Raw genomic sequence first — 15,035 nt, forward strand, 5'->3', positions numbered from 1 at the left:
TTCCCCAACTTTACCTTTAAAAAATATTACAGCAAAAAGAAAATCTTGAAGATACTTTATCTGTGGCTCCCTACTTGAAATTTTCCTTACTGATGATAAATTCCTTCGAATACATATTAATAATACTATTACCAAGCAAGAGAAGCAGTTAAGCACATACCACAAGTTGATGTGAAGAAAAAATACCAGAAAATAAAAATGGAGAAGATTTTGTGTTTTATATATGATATGTGATGATAATCTTTCTATGTGTATATACTAATGACCTTGACATAATAAAATGTTCCAGGCAAATCTGACATCTGTAACAATGTTTTTCTTCCTGGGATTTTCCCACTACCCCAAAGTTGAGATCATCATATTTGTACTGTGTTTGCTGATGTACCTGATCACCTTGCTGGGAAATATGATTCTGATCTCCATCACTATCTTCGATTCCCACCTACACACACCTATGTACTTCTTCCTCAGCAATCTCTCCTGTTTAGACATCTGGTACACCTCTTCTGCTTTCCCTCCAATGCTGATAAACTTTGTGTCAGGGGAAAACACCATTTCATTCTTAGGATGTGCTGCTCAGATGTACTTCTCTCTGGCCATGGGCTCCACTGAGTGTGTGCTCCTGTCTATGATGGCCTATGACCGATACGTGGCCATCTGCAACCCTCTAAGGTACCCCATTATCATAAACAAGAGGGTTTGTGTGAGGATTGCGGCAGGCTCCTGGGTGACAGGCTGCTTCACTGCCCTGGTGGAAACAGTGTCTGTGTTGCAGTTGTCTCTATGTGGTCATAGTGTCATCAATCATTTTGCTTGTGAGATTCTTGCTGTCTTAAAACTGGTTTGTGTGGACACTTCCAAAGTGCAGTTAATCATACTGGTATTCACCATATTTCTTGTTCCCATGCCAATGCTCCTAATTTGTATCTCTTATGCATTCATCCTCTCCAACATCCTGAGAATCAGCTCAGTGGATGGTCGAAGCAAAGCCTTTTCAACATGTTCAGCCCACCTGTCTGTGGTTGTTTTGTTCTATGGGACAGCTCTTTCCATGTACCTGAAGCCCTCAGCTATAGATTCAAAGGAAATAGATAAATTTATAGCTTTGGTATATGGTGCATTAACCCCAATGTTGAATCCTATCATCTACAGTCTACGAAACAAAGAGGTGAAAGCAGCTGTGAAAAAACTGCTGATAGGAAATTCTTTGGTATTGTCCTAATTTCTGTCTTCAAGTAATATGGGAGCAAGCACATTCATCTGTATAATCTCCAACATCATCCAGAAAACTGCAAAATAAGTGGAATAAACTAAATCCTGGAAAATACCTATTTTTGAAAGGAGTTCAATATTAACTCCAATATCTTGATTTACCTGGTAAATAAAATCTTTGATATTCATAAGTAATTTAGGAAGAATGGATTACATTTCTAGAGATGTATTTAGCATTTGTTGAATATTAATATAATGTTAAAATTAGATGATTGCTTATTTTTTCATATTTGATTCACTATATCATCTAAATGTTCAAATCTAGCATCACTATGACAATAACTAGTATGCCAAAAGTGTAAGATATTAAGCCTAGGATATCTTGAAATAATTTATCATCATATGATTAGTAATTATGTCTGAAATTATGAAGAAGTAATATTTTACATAAATGTGTATATAGTTCAAAGTATAAATACATCATAATTCATAAAACCAAGATACCATTCATTTTAGAACTTTTCCTACTCTAAATGTTAAAATGTAAAATATGTTAGATTTAACAAACTACCATATGAATGATTTTGTTTATTTAGGATGTGAATGTAGGAGATAAATAAATATCTGTGTATGTGCGAAGACATCATGACAAGGACTTACACACAGTAATCTTGCCTTTGAAGTGGAGTAAAGGAAAAGCATTCAGGGGATCTATAAATGCTCCTTAAAGCATCTGTGGTCATGAGGTCAAAGTATTCTCATAATGTACTCTGAATGTGGAAGTCAATTCATTAATACACACACACACACACACACACACACACACACATCATGTTGCAGATTTTTCTTAGCGCATGCTGAACTGACCTGTTAAGGCTGAGAAAGAACATATTCCTACCCTGTAGAGATTACACTGCAAAAGAAATTACTAATGTACACATATATTGTGGGAAAAGATTCATGGATATATTTGACAAATGTGAGCAAAATTACATAAATTATATTTTCACCAATATTTCATATTAATCAGTTTTTCTTTGTCTTTGCCATCCTCATTGGTGCTGGGAAATTATGAGACCAATACATGTACATTAATTCCTCTTTATCAGAGAGATGCCCTTAAGTATATGTGGGTGATGGCTTTATTCTATGGAGAAGGTGACTCTTGCTAGCATTGAGAGAATATCTTTGAATTTTAGACTTAGAGATGGTAAGACAGTCATAGATAATTATAACAGAAGGTTCTATCCTGAATAGAGCTTGTGAGAAACAATTCAGTTGAGGGTGAACTGATTCATAAAAGAACCATGTAGGAGAAAAGAATTCAACAAGTAGGAACTGTGCTGGTGTTCTTAATTCAAGGACCATTACTATACATGAGAATTTTTTTTTCTTTCTCAGATATTAGATGCACAGTTCTATTAATTCAGAAACCTTCCAAAGGGGATTTGTACTATTGAATAAAAGCAGAATAATATATTAGGACCTTCATCCTTATTTTCATTTCACTACCAGACAACAATGACCATGGTATCTGATGGTATTTGGTTGAAAATGAGGAAGAAGTATTAAGCCTATTACCACCCAAACTCTACAATCATTTTATTACAAAGACTGATTCCAGGTAATCACAATCATTGAGCCTATACATATTCATCTTATTTGTTTATGTGGGTGAAAATAAAATCTATAGTTTCATGCCTCATCAGCTACTGTCGGCATGTGCTATCTTTTTCAACAACTTTGTCTGTATTTTAAAGGGATATGGATGAGCTAATTAATGCCTAAGAGATGGGCCAACCAGATGTCCAGAGGCAAAACTCAATAAACTGGCTTGTAACCCATCTGGTTAAATCATCATAGGCCTAGAGAGGGTTCTCAGATTTCAGGCGCTTCAGCAAGAGTTTTTTTATCTACACAAGTAGATCCAGGATGGAGTAAATTTCCGCATGATTCAAACATGTTTTGTTTTCTGTCTTCCAAGGATAGAATTTTATATGTAAACCAGAATTGCATCTCGATTACTTCTTTTTCATTCTGTGTTCCATTATGAGCACCCTCCATTGTTTAACATTCTTTATCGAAAGAGGAGACAAATTCATTAGAAAGCAGCTTACCAAACTGTATCTCATCCAGTCCTGCCTCTCTGCATTAGCATTCAGTTCATACTTTGCAATATTTATATTTAGCATCCTTGGAGGGGTCACTCATGCAGGCGATTAGTTTCAACAGATGAGTAACTTCAACCCCTTGTGGAAAACTTACTATTTTACCTCTAAGAAAGCAAGTTTGATTCCACAGTCTTAATCTCACTGTGGCCCACTCCCATGTATGGTTTTCAAATATATTTTTGTGAACTCAGAGGAAATAAATGCTTACTTTGCAATCACAAAATAAATGGGAACTTAACCATGCCATTAGATACCTGAAAGTCTAATTAATGTCTTGTTCTAAATATCTCTGCTTTTCTTTTCTTCAGGTGAATAAGATTTTAAATGATTTCTGATATGGTCTTTTATTTTTCATGTCACTAATTTCCCACGGTCTGAGAACATACTAATATCTGTGCTATTTTACTTGTTTTAAGCTATCCTGAACCTTTCCCAAATCATCCTGAATACACGGACACCTGGAATGCTTGCTAAAAATATCATGCAAATGTTCAACTTAGATCCAAACCAGAATTTCCAAAGGAGATATCTGTTGATCCGTATGTTTTATAACACCTGGTAATTCTTATGTGAGAATTATGGGAACTCTGACTTGGAGTGCTAAACGAAAGAGACTGAATCTTATTACTTACCACTTTTAGAATAGGGGGAGGTATGTTAACTGTCAAGGAGATGAGAAATTCAGAAGTGATCAGAATCTAGGGAAAATAAGTGCAGAGCTTTGTTTAAAGTGTTAGGGAAAGGGAGAATCCACTTAAAAATGTGAAAAGTTTGAGCACAAAACACTTGGGACTCTGATCAAAGAACTGGATAAATACAAAGTTTCATTCTGTCTTGTTTATCGCAGTTCCCATTTGTGTACAGAAAAAAAGTAAAAACTAAGCTCAAAATTTAATTTAAAAACTACACTCTATATACACTAGGAGGAAGAAATATTTAAAGGTCATTTAAATATGCTGAGTTTGAGTCCCTTCTGTGTTCACCTGAAACTATCACAACACTGTCTGTTAACAGGCTATATACCACCATGTGTGTGTGTGTGTGTGTGTGTGTGTGTTACTTGCTTAGTTGTGTCCGACTCTACATTCCCATGGACTGTAGCCCATCAGGCTCCTCTGTCCATGGAATTCTCCAGGCAAGAACGCTGGAGTAGGTAGCCACTCCCTTCTCCAGGGGATCTTCCTGACCCAGGTATCGAACCTGGGTTTCCTGCATTGCAGGTAGATTCTTTACCATTCTGAGTCACCAGGGCTCCTATATCACCATACAAAATTAAAAGTTTAAGTAAATAAATATGCTTAGTTTATTTCTTAATAAATTACTTTAGTAAGACCTCCTTTCAGTAAAAGACAATCACAACAGAGTGATCCTAGAAGCTACAGTGAGAAAAGAAGAGTTTGGGACCTCAACTTGGTATCCATAGCTCTCTTCTTTAAGATGTGAATCATGTTCACATATCATAGTATCACTATAAATTCTTAAAAAATCATCACATATTGTGCTAAGATCATTTTGTGGGGAACAACTTTAGAGTCAGGAAGATTTAAGAAACCTACTATAAAAAAAAAAGATGTCATTCCAGGCCAACGTGATAATTGTGGAGATGATGAGAAATGGTAAAATTCTGGATAAACTGAAAAGGTAGAGCAAATAGGATTTCCAGAAGGATTGGATATAGGTGATAGAGAAAGAGAGGCATCAAGAATGGCTTCAGGGTTTTCAGAAGGAAAAGTGGGAAGGACAGAACTGTGACTCACTGATTCAAGAAAGTCTATAATTGAAGTGGATCTGTGGGAGAATATCAGGCATTCATTTTAGACATGTTAGGTTCAAATTATCGATTAACCATAACAACTACATGGAAGCATATACAAGTCATGTGTTTAGAGAAGTCTGGGCTAGAGATAGAAATTTGGGAGCCATTACTATATGAATGATATTTAAAATCAATGAGATCACTAAGGTAGTGAGTAGAGACAATAAAAGAGAAGAGGTCAATCCCTAGGTCATCATATCAACAATATTCAGTATTACAGATCTCCATTTGTCATCATGCAGAGTGACAGATGATAGTGTGGCCTTCTCATCTTCTGTGTCTGATTACATATCTGGGCACACGCTCTTTGACGCTTTCCATTCAGGTGCCATTCTGCACCTAATTACGATTATATTAGCTATGCATTCATTCATATGGATTTGAAATATATACCCTATCATTCTGCTATTCGAGATTGTTTCTAATCAGTGCCTTTTATCACTAGTGCTTAAATAAAAACCTTTCCATCTTTGATTTTTCACTTCTCTTTTATTATAAGTTAAAAGCAATTCCCAGGAATATGTTTACTTTATCAAAGCAATGAACAACTTTATGGCTCATGACAAAAAAATTTTATAGTATCTTGAGTATGGTATTACTGGGATTTGGATGTAGTGGGGGAATGAGAGAAGAGAAGAATCAGGCTGAACAATTCTTTGTTGTGGAGGTGTGACCTGTACACTGTAGAAGTGTGTGTGTGTGTGTGTGTGTGTGTGTGTATGTGTATATGTATATGTATATAAAAAAACAGAATCACCTTGCTGTACACCGGAAACTAACACATTATAAATCAACTATAATTCAATAAAAAATAAAATTTAAAAAAAGAGGATAAAATGGTATGAAAATATTATTAATGTTATGAATACATTAGCTAATTTGCAAATCTGTTGCAATACATTTTTAATAATAAAAGACATAATTTTGAGCCAACAGTCATATCATACTTCATGTTAAAACATATGAATCAAAAAAAAAAACATATGAATCATTTCTAGGAAAGTTAGAGCCAAGATAAAGGTAACTTTTACAGCCATTATTAATAAGCATTAATTATTATGAATAATGCAACTTATGCAAATGCATGTAACACAAGCTTAGGAGTATAAATGAAGAGAAGAAAAAATATCAGTACTAATAGACTTTAAAAAAAAAAATCTACGGCAATCAATCGGCGTGCTGCAGTCCGTGGGTTTGCAAAGTGTGGGACATGACTGAGCGACTGAGCTGAACTGAAGACAATGCCTTTATGCCTTTACGAGCAGTGCTGCGCTTAGCTCAGTCGTGTCCAACCCTTTGCGACCCCACAGACTGTCACCCGCCAGGCTCCTCTGTCCATGGGGATTCTCCAGGCACTGGAGTGGGTTGCTATGCCCTCCTCCAAGGGATCTTCCCAACCTAAGGATGGAACCCAGGTCTTCCACATAGTGGGCAGATTCTTTACCATCAGAACCACCTGGTTACACAGTAATATATAAGATTAATAGCTTCTCTATTAAAAATTGCTTAGAAATCATCATGGAAATATAATCAACATAATAAACATAAAGTGTTAAAAGCATAATAAAGATATTGAAATTAGCAAAAACTTGCAATTTGTATGAGATAATGATTATAACCTAATATACAAAAAATTCTTTGGAAAATAAAAGGAATTTCCAATTCACTTAGTGTTCAACAATTTCTAATTGAAATCCAAGTAGAAAATGGATAATCAAATAATAAAGAAAAATCACAAACTGGGAAGAAGAATAGAAAATTCATACATAAAATATGTTTAATTTCAACCTTAGGCAATTAAACACTAATACATTCAGAAATGAAATTTTTAATCAATTAAAAATGCATGTATACTCATGGGTAACTGATGATAACGGGAGTTGGTTAAATCCACTCTCCCTCCATATCCTTTAAAAACAATACAGGATAACAGATAAAACTATTCAAACACACACAACCAGAATACAGAAAATGCCTAAAGTTTAAGAAGAGATGGCAACCATACACAGAAGAACTATTAAAAAAGGATCTTCATCAGCCAGATCACCACGATGCTCTGATCACTCAACCAGAGCCAGACATCCTGGAATGCGAAGTCAAGTGGGACTTAGGAAGCATCACTACAAATAGAGCTAGTGGAGGTGATGGAATTCCAGTTGAACTATTTAAAATCCTAAAAGATGATGCTGTTAAAGTGCTGCACTCAATATGCCAGCAAATTTGGAAAACTCAGCAATGGCCACAGGACTGGAATAAGTCAGTTTTCATTCCAATGTCAAAGAAGGGCAATGCCAAAGAATGTTCAACTACTGCACGATTACACTCATCTCACACACTAGTAAAGTAATACTCAAAATTCTCCAAGCCAGGCTTCAACAGTACAGGAACCATGAACTTCCAGATGTTCAAGGTGCATTTAGAAAAGCCAGAGGAACCAGAGATCAAATTGCCAACATCTGTTGGATCATCAAAAAAGCAAGAGAGTTCCAAAAAAACATCTACTTCTGTTTTACTGACTATGCCAAAGCCTTTGACTGCGTGGATCACAATAAACTGTGGAAAATTATGAAAGAGATGGGAATACCAGACCACCTGACCTGCATCTTGAGAAACCTGTATGCAGGTCAGGAAGCAACAGTTAGAACTGGACATGGAACAACAGACTGGTTCCAAACAGGAAAAGGAGTATGTCTAGGCTATATATTGTTACCCTGCTTATTTAACTTATATGCAGAGTACATCATGAGAAATGATGGGCTGGATGAAGCTCAAGCTGGAATCAAGATTGGCGGGAGAAATATCAGTAACCTCAGATATGCAGATGACACCACCCTTATGGCAGAAAGCGATGAACTAAAGAGCCTCTTGATGAAAGTGAAAGAGGAGTGTGAAAAAGTTGGCTTAAAGCTCAACATTCAGAAAACTAAGATCATGGCATCTGGTCCCATCACTTCATGGCAAATAGATGGGGAAACAATGGAAACAGTGGCTGACTATTTTTCTGGGCTCCAAAATCACTGCAGACGGTGACTGCAGCCATGAAATTAAAAGACACTTACTCCTTGGAAGGAAAGTTATGACCAACACAGATAGCATATTAAAAAACAGAGACATTACTTTGCCAACAAAGGTCCATCTAGTCAAGGCTATGGTTTTTCCAGTGGTCATATATGGATGTGAGAGTTGGACTATAAAGAAAGCTGAGCGCCGAAGAATTGATGCTTTTGAACTGTGGTGTTGGAAAAGACTCTTGAGATTACCTTGGACTGCAAGGAGATCCAACCAGTCCATCCTGAAGGAGATCAGCCCTGGGTGTTCATTGGAAGGACTGATGGTGAAGCTGAAACTCCAATATTTTGGCCACCTGATGTGAAGAGCTGACTCATTGGAAAAGACCCTGATGCTGGGAAAGATTGAGGGCAGGAGGAGAAGGGGACGACAGAGGATGAGATGGTTGGATGGCATCACCAACTCAATGGACATGGGTTTGGGTGGACTCCGGGAGTTGGTGATGGACAGGGAGGCCTGGCGTGTCGCAGGTCATGCGGTCGCAAAGAGTCGGACATGACTGAGGGACTGAAGTAAACTGAACTGAATCCAAATTATGAAATAAATAGTGAGAGCAGACTGTAGTCAAAGCTATTAGAAAATGAATTAGAATAGGAGAAATAAAATATCTCACCTGATGGAAACTTCTGCCCCTTATCCTCAAAGAAAGAAAAAAAAGAGGCAAATTAAATTGTAAAACAATACTACAAGTTGATACCAATATCCTCAAATAAGCATTAGAGAAAAATACTTAAAATCAGAAATTCAAAACTTAAAAAGAAATTTATCAAGGAATGTATCAGGAAGAAATGAAAATTGATTGAACTCAGGAAGTAATAAGTAAAAGACAAAGCCACCTTAGAAATGAAGACTAAAATAAAGGTGGCCAAGGTAAAATAGATTAGAATGAGATTTAAATAGGGCATTGAAGAAAGGGAAGCGATCAACAGAATGAAAATAAGATCAAGAAAATATATCCAATGAACCACAGGCAAAGAAGAAATACTGTGTCTTTTATAAATAAAATTTGAGTCTCTAAAATGGAAATAAAACAAGAAAATAAAATTAATATTTAAAAATTAAGTCTAGAAAAGCTTTTTTTGTAAATAACATACTGAAAGTGTTTACTAAGTATTGAGAAAAATAAGCTCAGCGTAATCTACTCTGACATGTATCTCAGTAAAGCTACTGTACTGGAGTTTAAAGATAAATACAAAAATCTTCAAATCTTTAAAACAAAATAGTTAACATCTTATAGGGGCAAAGAATTAGTCCAACATTAGACTGTCTGAAAAAGATCAGACAGTGGAGATGCATTTTCAAAACACTTAAGAAAGAAAATGCATACCAAGAAATTTATATCTAGTCATGCTGTCCTTCAAATATCAATACTATTGAAAAATAGTTTTAAACATATAAGACCCAAGTAATGCTATACTCATAATCCCCTTTTGGAATCGATGGTAGGATAATCTTCATTCAAACAAAAGATGAATGGGGAAAGTTGAGCAAAATGATAAGCAATGAGCATTTAAATATTTAGTTATAGATTTAAGAATAAAATACAGTAATAATGAAGATGCAGAATAATATATGAATATCATTTTTTTATTTATTTTTATTAGTTGTGATATATATACACAATGGAATATTACTCAGAATGCATAAAGGAATGCATTTGAGTCAGTTCTAATGAGGTAGATAAAACTGGAATCTATTATACAAAGTGAAGCAGGTCAGAGAGAGAAACACCAATACAGTATATTAACGCATGTATATGGAATTTAGAAAGATGGTAATGACAGCCCTATATGCAAGACAGCAAAAGAGACACAGATGTAAAGAACAGACTTTTGGACTACATGGGAGAAGGCAAGGGTGGGACGATTTGAGAGAATAGCATTGAAGCATGTATATTACCATATGTAAAACAGATGAACAGTGCAAGTTCAATGCATGAAGCAGGGCACTCAAAGCCGATGCTCTGGCACAACCCTGAGGGATGGGTGGGAGGGAGGTGGGGGAGGGTTCAAGACAGGGGGACACATGTATACCTGTGGCTGATTCATGTCGATGGTTGGCAAAAACCACCACAATATTTTAAAGTAATTATCCTCCAATTAAAATAAATTAATTTTTAAAAAAAGAGTCCCAATAAGAAAAATAAAAACAAAGATGTACTTGAAGATAAATTTAAAAGCAATAATATTAGAAAGACAGATTGACCACATTGTTACAGAATTTGGAGGTAAGCTGACCAGGTGGCTTGTTAATAGTCAGTGTGAATTTGAAAGGATGAAATCAGATGGAAGCAACAACACTGGGACTTCTCTATCCTGTGGATCCTATTGTAGGAGAACCAGGCTATGGCCGTGTGAGACTGGAGATGACAACTGGAAGACTTCAGCCTGGAATAAATACTTTTCAGGGATTCAAAGAAGATAAAATTAACAAAGTAAGTCCAGTGTTATACTTGAATTATGGACCCTACAGCCTTATGTGCCACATTATGACTCCACATTTGCAAATATCAGCAAGGATGATTCTGATTTAATCTAGTCAACCTATGGGCAAGACTCTATCTCTAGAGTGATTTCAGCATCCATGAGTTTTTTGGTCACATGCCAAGATTATCCATATCTTATGGCAGATAGTTTATTGGCTATTTTAACAACAGGAAGACATTCTAGAAACTTGTAAGAGTTGGACACATCATCTCCTGAGGATGAACACCAGACTAGGACACTTGACATAATAAAAGAAATGAAGGTTACAGAAGTTGAACCAACAGGGTGTGTAGACTTCAATAATCAAGACAGGCTTACACCACTGAAAGCAGGAACAAACTTTGGAGCTCCAGTTGAAGATTTTTGACTCTGAAGAAGGTGAAGTGTTCCAGTGAAAACTTGGTGAAACTACCAAACTGCTCAGAGAGCTCCAGGAAGCCCAGAATCAGAGTCTGAGCACCAGACTCTGTCCCCAAATGGTCTCTCTTGGGTCCCTTGTGCAGAGAAATACCTCTCGCTGAACAAGTGACCAATAACTTTAAAGAACTTGCACAGCAAGTAACTCCAGGTGATATGGTAAGCGTATATAGAGTCCAAAAAGCAATGGGGATTTCTGTCCCCTCCTTGGTCATTGAAACAACTTTGTAGATTTAACACAAGATTTTGAAGAACCTAAAAAGACTGATGTTACTGAGTGTGCACCTGATGGGTTTTGAAGCTAATACTGGTATTTAATTATACATTATGTATATATTTTTTCATTCTTCACTTTGAAATGCTTTCCAGATGATATTAAATACTTGTAAATTGTGTTTTTAATTAAACTTTGGAGCAATTAATTTTAATGTTCCAGGGACTGGACTTCTACTAGGTAATAAAGCTGAACCTGGGACTATGAGCTGGTATTGTACACATCATCTAAGTTATTCCTTTACCTTTCCCTGGGCTGAATCTGAGGATGAAGTGATAGAGAAAAGCTTGGAAAATAAAACAGCCTTTTTCATGATCTTTCATTAAAAGAAGGCCCTCCCTCCAAGAAAATAACTTCCGGAAAGGTGTATTATAGAAAACACAGCAACAGAACTATTCAAAATGAAGCATAAAGAAAAAGAGACTGAAAAAATAATGAACAGAGTTTTAGTGACACATGGAAAATTTCAAGCAGTTCAACACAGATATAACCGACATCTCAGTAGCTGAGAGGAAAGTAGGAGAACTCAAATAGTGCCAAGAAATAATGGCCAAAATTTTTCCAGATTTGAAGACCCACAGATGCAAGAAGCTCACCATACCACAAACAGTATAAACACCACACACACACACACACACAAATACAAACATATAAATAGCTATACCACATCACAGTTAAATTGGTGAAAATCAGCACTAAAAAAAATCTTTAAAATAACTAAATAGGAGAAATGTTATAGCTAGAGGATAAAATAAAGATGGCATACATCACAGTAGAAGTAATGCAACCCAGAGAAATGCAGTTGTCCTTAATCTGTTGAAGGAAAACTAAATCTCTTAATCCACTTCTATGTACAGCAAAATTATTCTTTAAAAAATGAAAGTGAAATAAGGAAGTTTTTGGACAAAAGCTGAAAGGAATTACCATAAGCAAACTAAACAAAATATTTTTTCCAGTGGATAGAAAATAGCATCATATGACAGCACAAAAGAATGAAGAGTGTTGAAAGTGGTGAATATGTAGGTAAAAAAATACTTTTTTCTCATGATTTTTTATTTATTTAATGTCAACTTTTTAAAGCAAAAGTGTTGAGGGTTTATCTAAGCCACACCATTGTACTGATGATTTGGGTTCCATTTTGTCAAGTAGCCTGTAGGGACCTTAAGCTGACACTAGCTCACCTTCATGCAAGTACATGCCCTAAATAACAGCACGTGTGTGTGTGCCAGGTCGTTCAGTTATGTCTGACTCTCTGCAAACCTATGGACCATAGCCCACCAGGCTTCTCTGCCAAACGGATTCTTCAGGCAAGAATACTAGAGTGGGTTGCCATGCCCTTCTCCAAGGGATCTTCCAGACCTAGGAATTGAACCTAGAGGCAGTGATCAAGACCATCCCCAAAAAAAGAAAATGCAAAAGGCAAAATGGCTGTCTGAAGAGGCCTTACAAGTAGCTGTGAAAAGAAGAGAAGTGAAAGGCAAAGGAGAAAAGGAAAGATATACCCATTTGAATGCAGAGTTCCAAAGAATAGCAAGGAGAGATAAGAAAGCCTTCCTAAGTGATCAATGCAAAGAAACAGAAGAAAACAATAGAATGGGAAAGACTAGAGATCTCTTCAAGAAAATTAGAGATACCAAGGGAACATTTCATGCAAAGATTGGCCTCAGTAAAGGACAGAAATGGTATGGACCTAACAGAAGCAGAAGATATTAAGAAGAGGTGGCAAGAATACACAGAACTATGCAAAAAAAGATCTTCATGACCCAGATAATCACAATGGTGTGATCACTCACCTAGAGCCAAACATCCTGGAATGTGAAGTCAAGTGGGCCTTAGGAAGAATCACTACAAACGGAGTTTGTAGAGGTGATAGAGTTCCTGTTGAGCTATTTCAAATACTAAAAGATGATGCTGTGAAAGTGCTGCACTCAATATGCCAGCAAATTTGGAAAACTCATCAGAAGCCACAGGACTGGAAAAGGTCAGTTTTAATTCCAATCCCAAAGAAAGGCAATGCCAAAGAATGCTCAAATACTGCACAAATGCACTCATCTCATACACTAGCAAAGTAATGCTCAAAATTCTCCAAGCCAGGCTTCAGCAATATGTGAACTGTGAAACTTCCAGATGTTCAAGCTGGATTTAGAAAATACAGAGGAACCAGAGATCAAATTGCCAACATCCGTTTGATCATTGAAAAAGCAAGAAAGTTCCAGAAAAACATCTATTTCTGTTTTATTGACTATGTGCCAAAGCCTTGACTATGTGGATCACAACAAACTGTGGAAAATTCTTCAAGAGATGGGAATACCAGACTACCTCACCTGTATCCTGAGAAATCTGTATGTGGCTCAAGAAGCAACTGTTAGAACTAGACATGGAACAACAGACTGGTTCCAAATTGGAAAAGGAGTATATCAAGGCTATATATTCTCACCCTGCTTATTTAACTGATATGCAGAGTATATCATGAGAAATGCTGGACTGGATGAAGAATAAGCTGGAATCAAGATTGCCAGGAGAAATATCGATAACCTCAGATATGCAGATGACACCACCTTATGGCAGAAAGTGAAGAACTAAAGAGCCTCTTGATGAAAGTGTAAGAGGAGAGTGAAAAAGTTAGTTTAAATCTCAAAATTCAGAAAACTAAGATCATGGCATCTGGTTCCAACACTTTATGGCAAATAGATGGGGAAACAGTGGAAATAGTGACAGACTTTTTTTGTGCTCCAAAATCACTGCAGATGGTAACTTCAGCCATGAAATTAAAAGATGCTTACTCCTTGGAAGGAAAGTTATGACCAACCAGAGACATTACTTTGCCAATAAAGGTCCATCTAGTCAAAGCTTTGTTTTTTCCAGTAGGCATGTATGGATGTGAGAGTTGGACTATAAATAAAACTGAGCACCAAAGAATTGATGCTTTTCAACTACAGTGTTGGAGAGGACTCTTGAGTGTCCCTTGGACAGCAAGGAGACCCAACCAGTCCATCTTAAAGGAAATCAGTCATGAATATTCATTGGAAGGACTGATGATGAGGCTGAAACTCTAATACTTTGGCCACCTGATGTGAAGAACTGACTCATTTGAAAAGACCGTGATTCTGGGAAAGATTGAGGGCAGGAGGAGAAGGGGAAGACAGAGGATGAAGTGGCTGGATGGCATCACCTCTCAATGGACATGAGTTTCAGTAAACTCTGGGAGTTGGTGATGGACAGGGAGGCCTGGCATGCTGCTGTCCATGGAGTCGCAAAGAGTCAGACCTGACTGAGCTACTGAACTGAACTGAACTCAGGTCTCCTGCATTGACAGGCAGGTTCTTTACTGCTAGTGCCACCTGGGAAGCCCAAATAATTGCATATAACATTACAAACAAATTAAAGTTTCTGGTATGATTTCCCTAACAGCCCTTGTGATTAGTAATTTTCCCTCTCTCCCAGCACTTTCCCTTTGAATGACCCTTGAATAAGACCTTCCTGGGCCTTACCAAAATTCATCTCTTGGTTTAAATTGATCAATCCAGCCTTTGCATGAAAACCTGAAAGGACTACACCCATGGACCCTAAAAACACATGTACCTGGGTCC

At 36.7% G+C, this 15,035-nt stretch overlaps 1 protein-coding gene and 1 pseudogene across 1 annotated transcript; both read left to right on the forward strand.

Moving 5' to 3' along the window:
* Positions 1–280: 280 nt before the first annotated feature.
* On the forward strand, positions 281–2,547 carry LOC122431962 (olfactory receptor 13F1-like). The gene is made up of 2 exons (XM_043453627.1): positions 281–1,194; positions 2,523–2,547. Exons 1-2 carry the CDS (start codon positions 281–283, stop codon positions 2,545–2,547), a joined length of 939 nt encoding a protein of 312 aa, XP_043309562.1.
* A 7,853-nt stretch (positions 2,548–10,400) lies between these two features.
* On the forward strand, positions 10,401–11,470 carry LOC122431792 (annotated as a pseudogene).
* Positions 11,471–15,035: the final 3,565 nt, after the last annotated feature.

The sequence above is a fragment of the Cervus canadensis genome, chromosome 30 (assembly GCF_019320065.1).
Source record: "Cervus canadensis isolate Bull #8, Minnesota chromosome 30, ASM1932006v1, whole genome shotgun sequence".
NCBI lineage: Eukaryota > Metazoa > Chordata > Mammalia > Artiodactyla > Cervidae > Cervus > Cervus canadensis.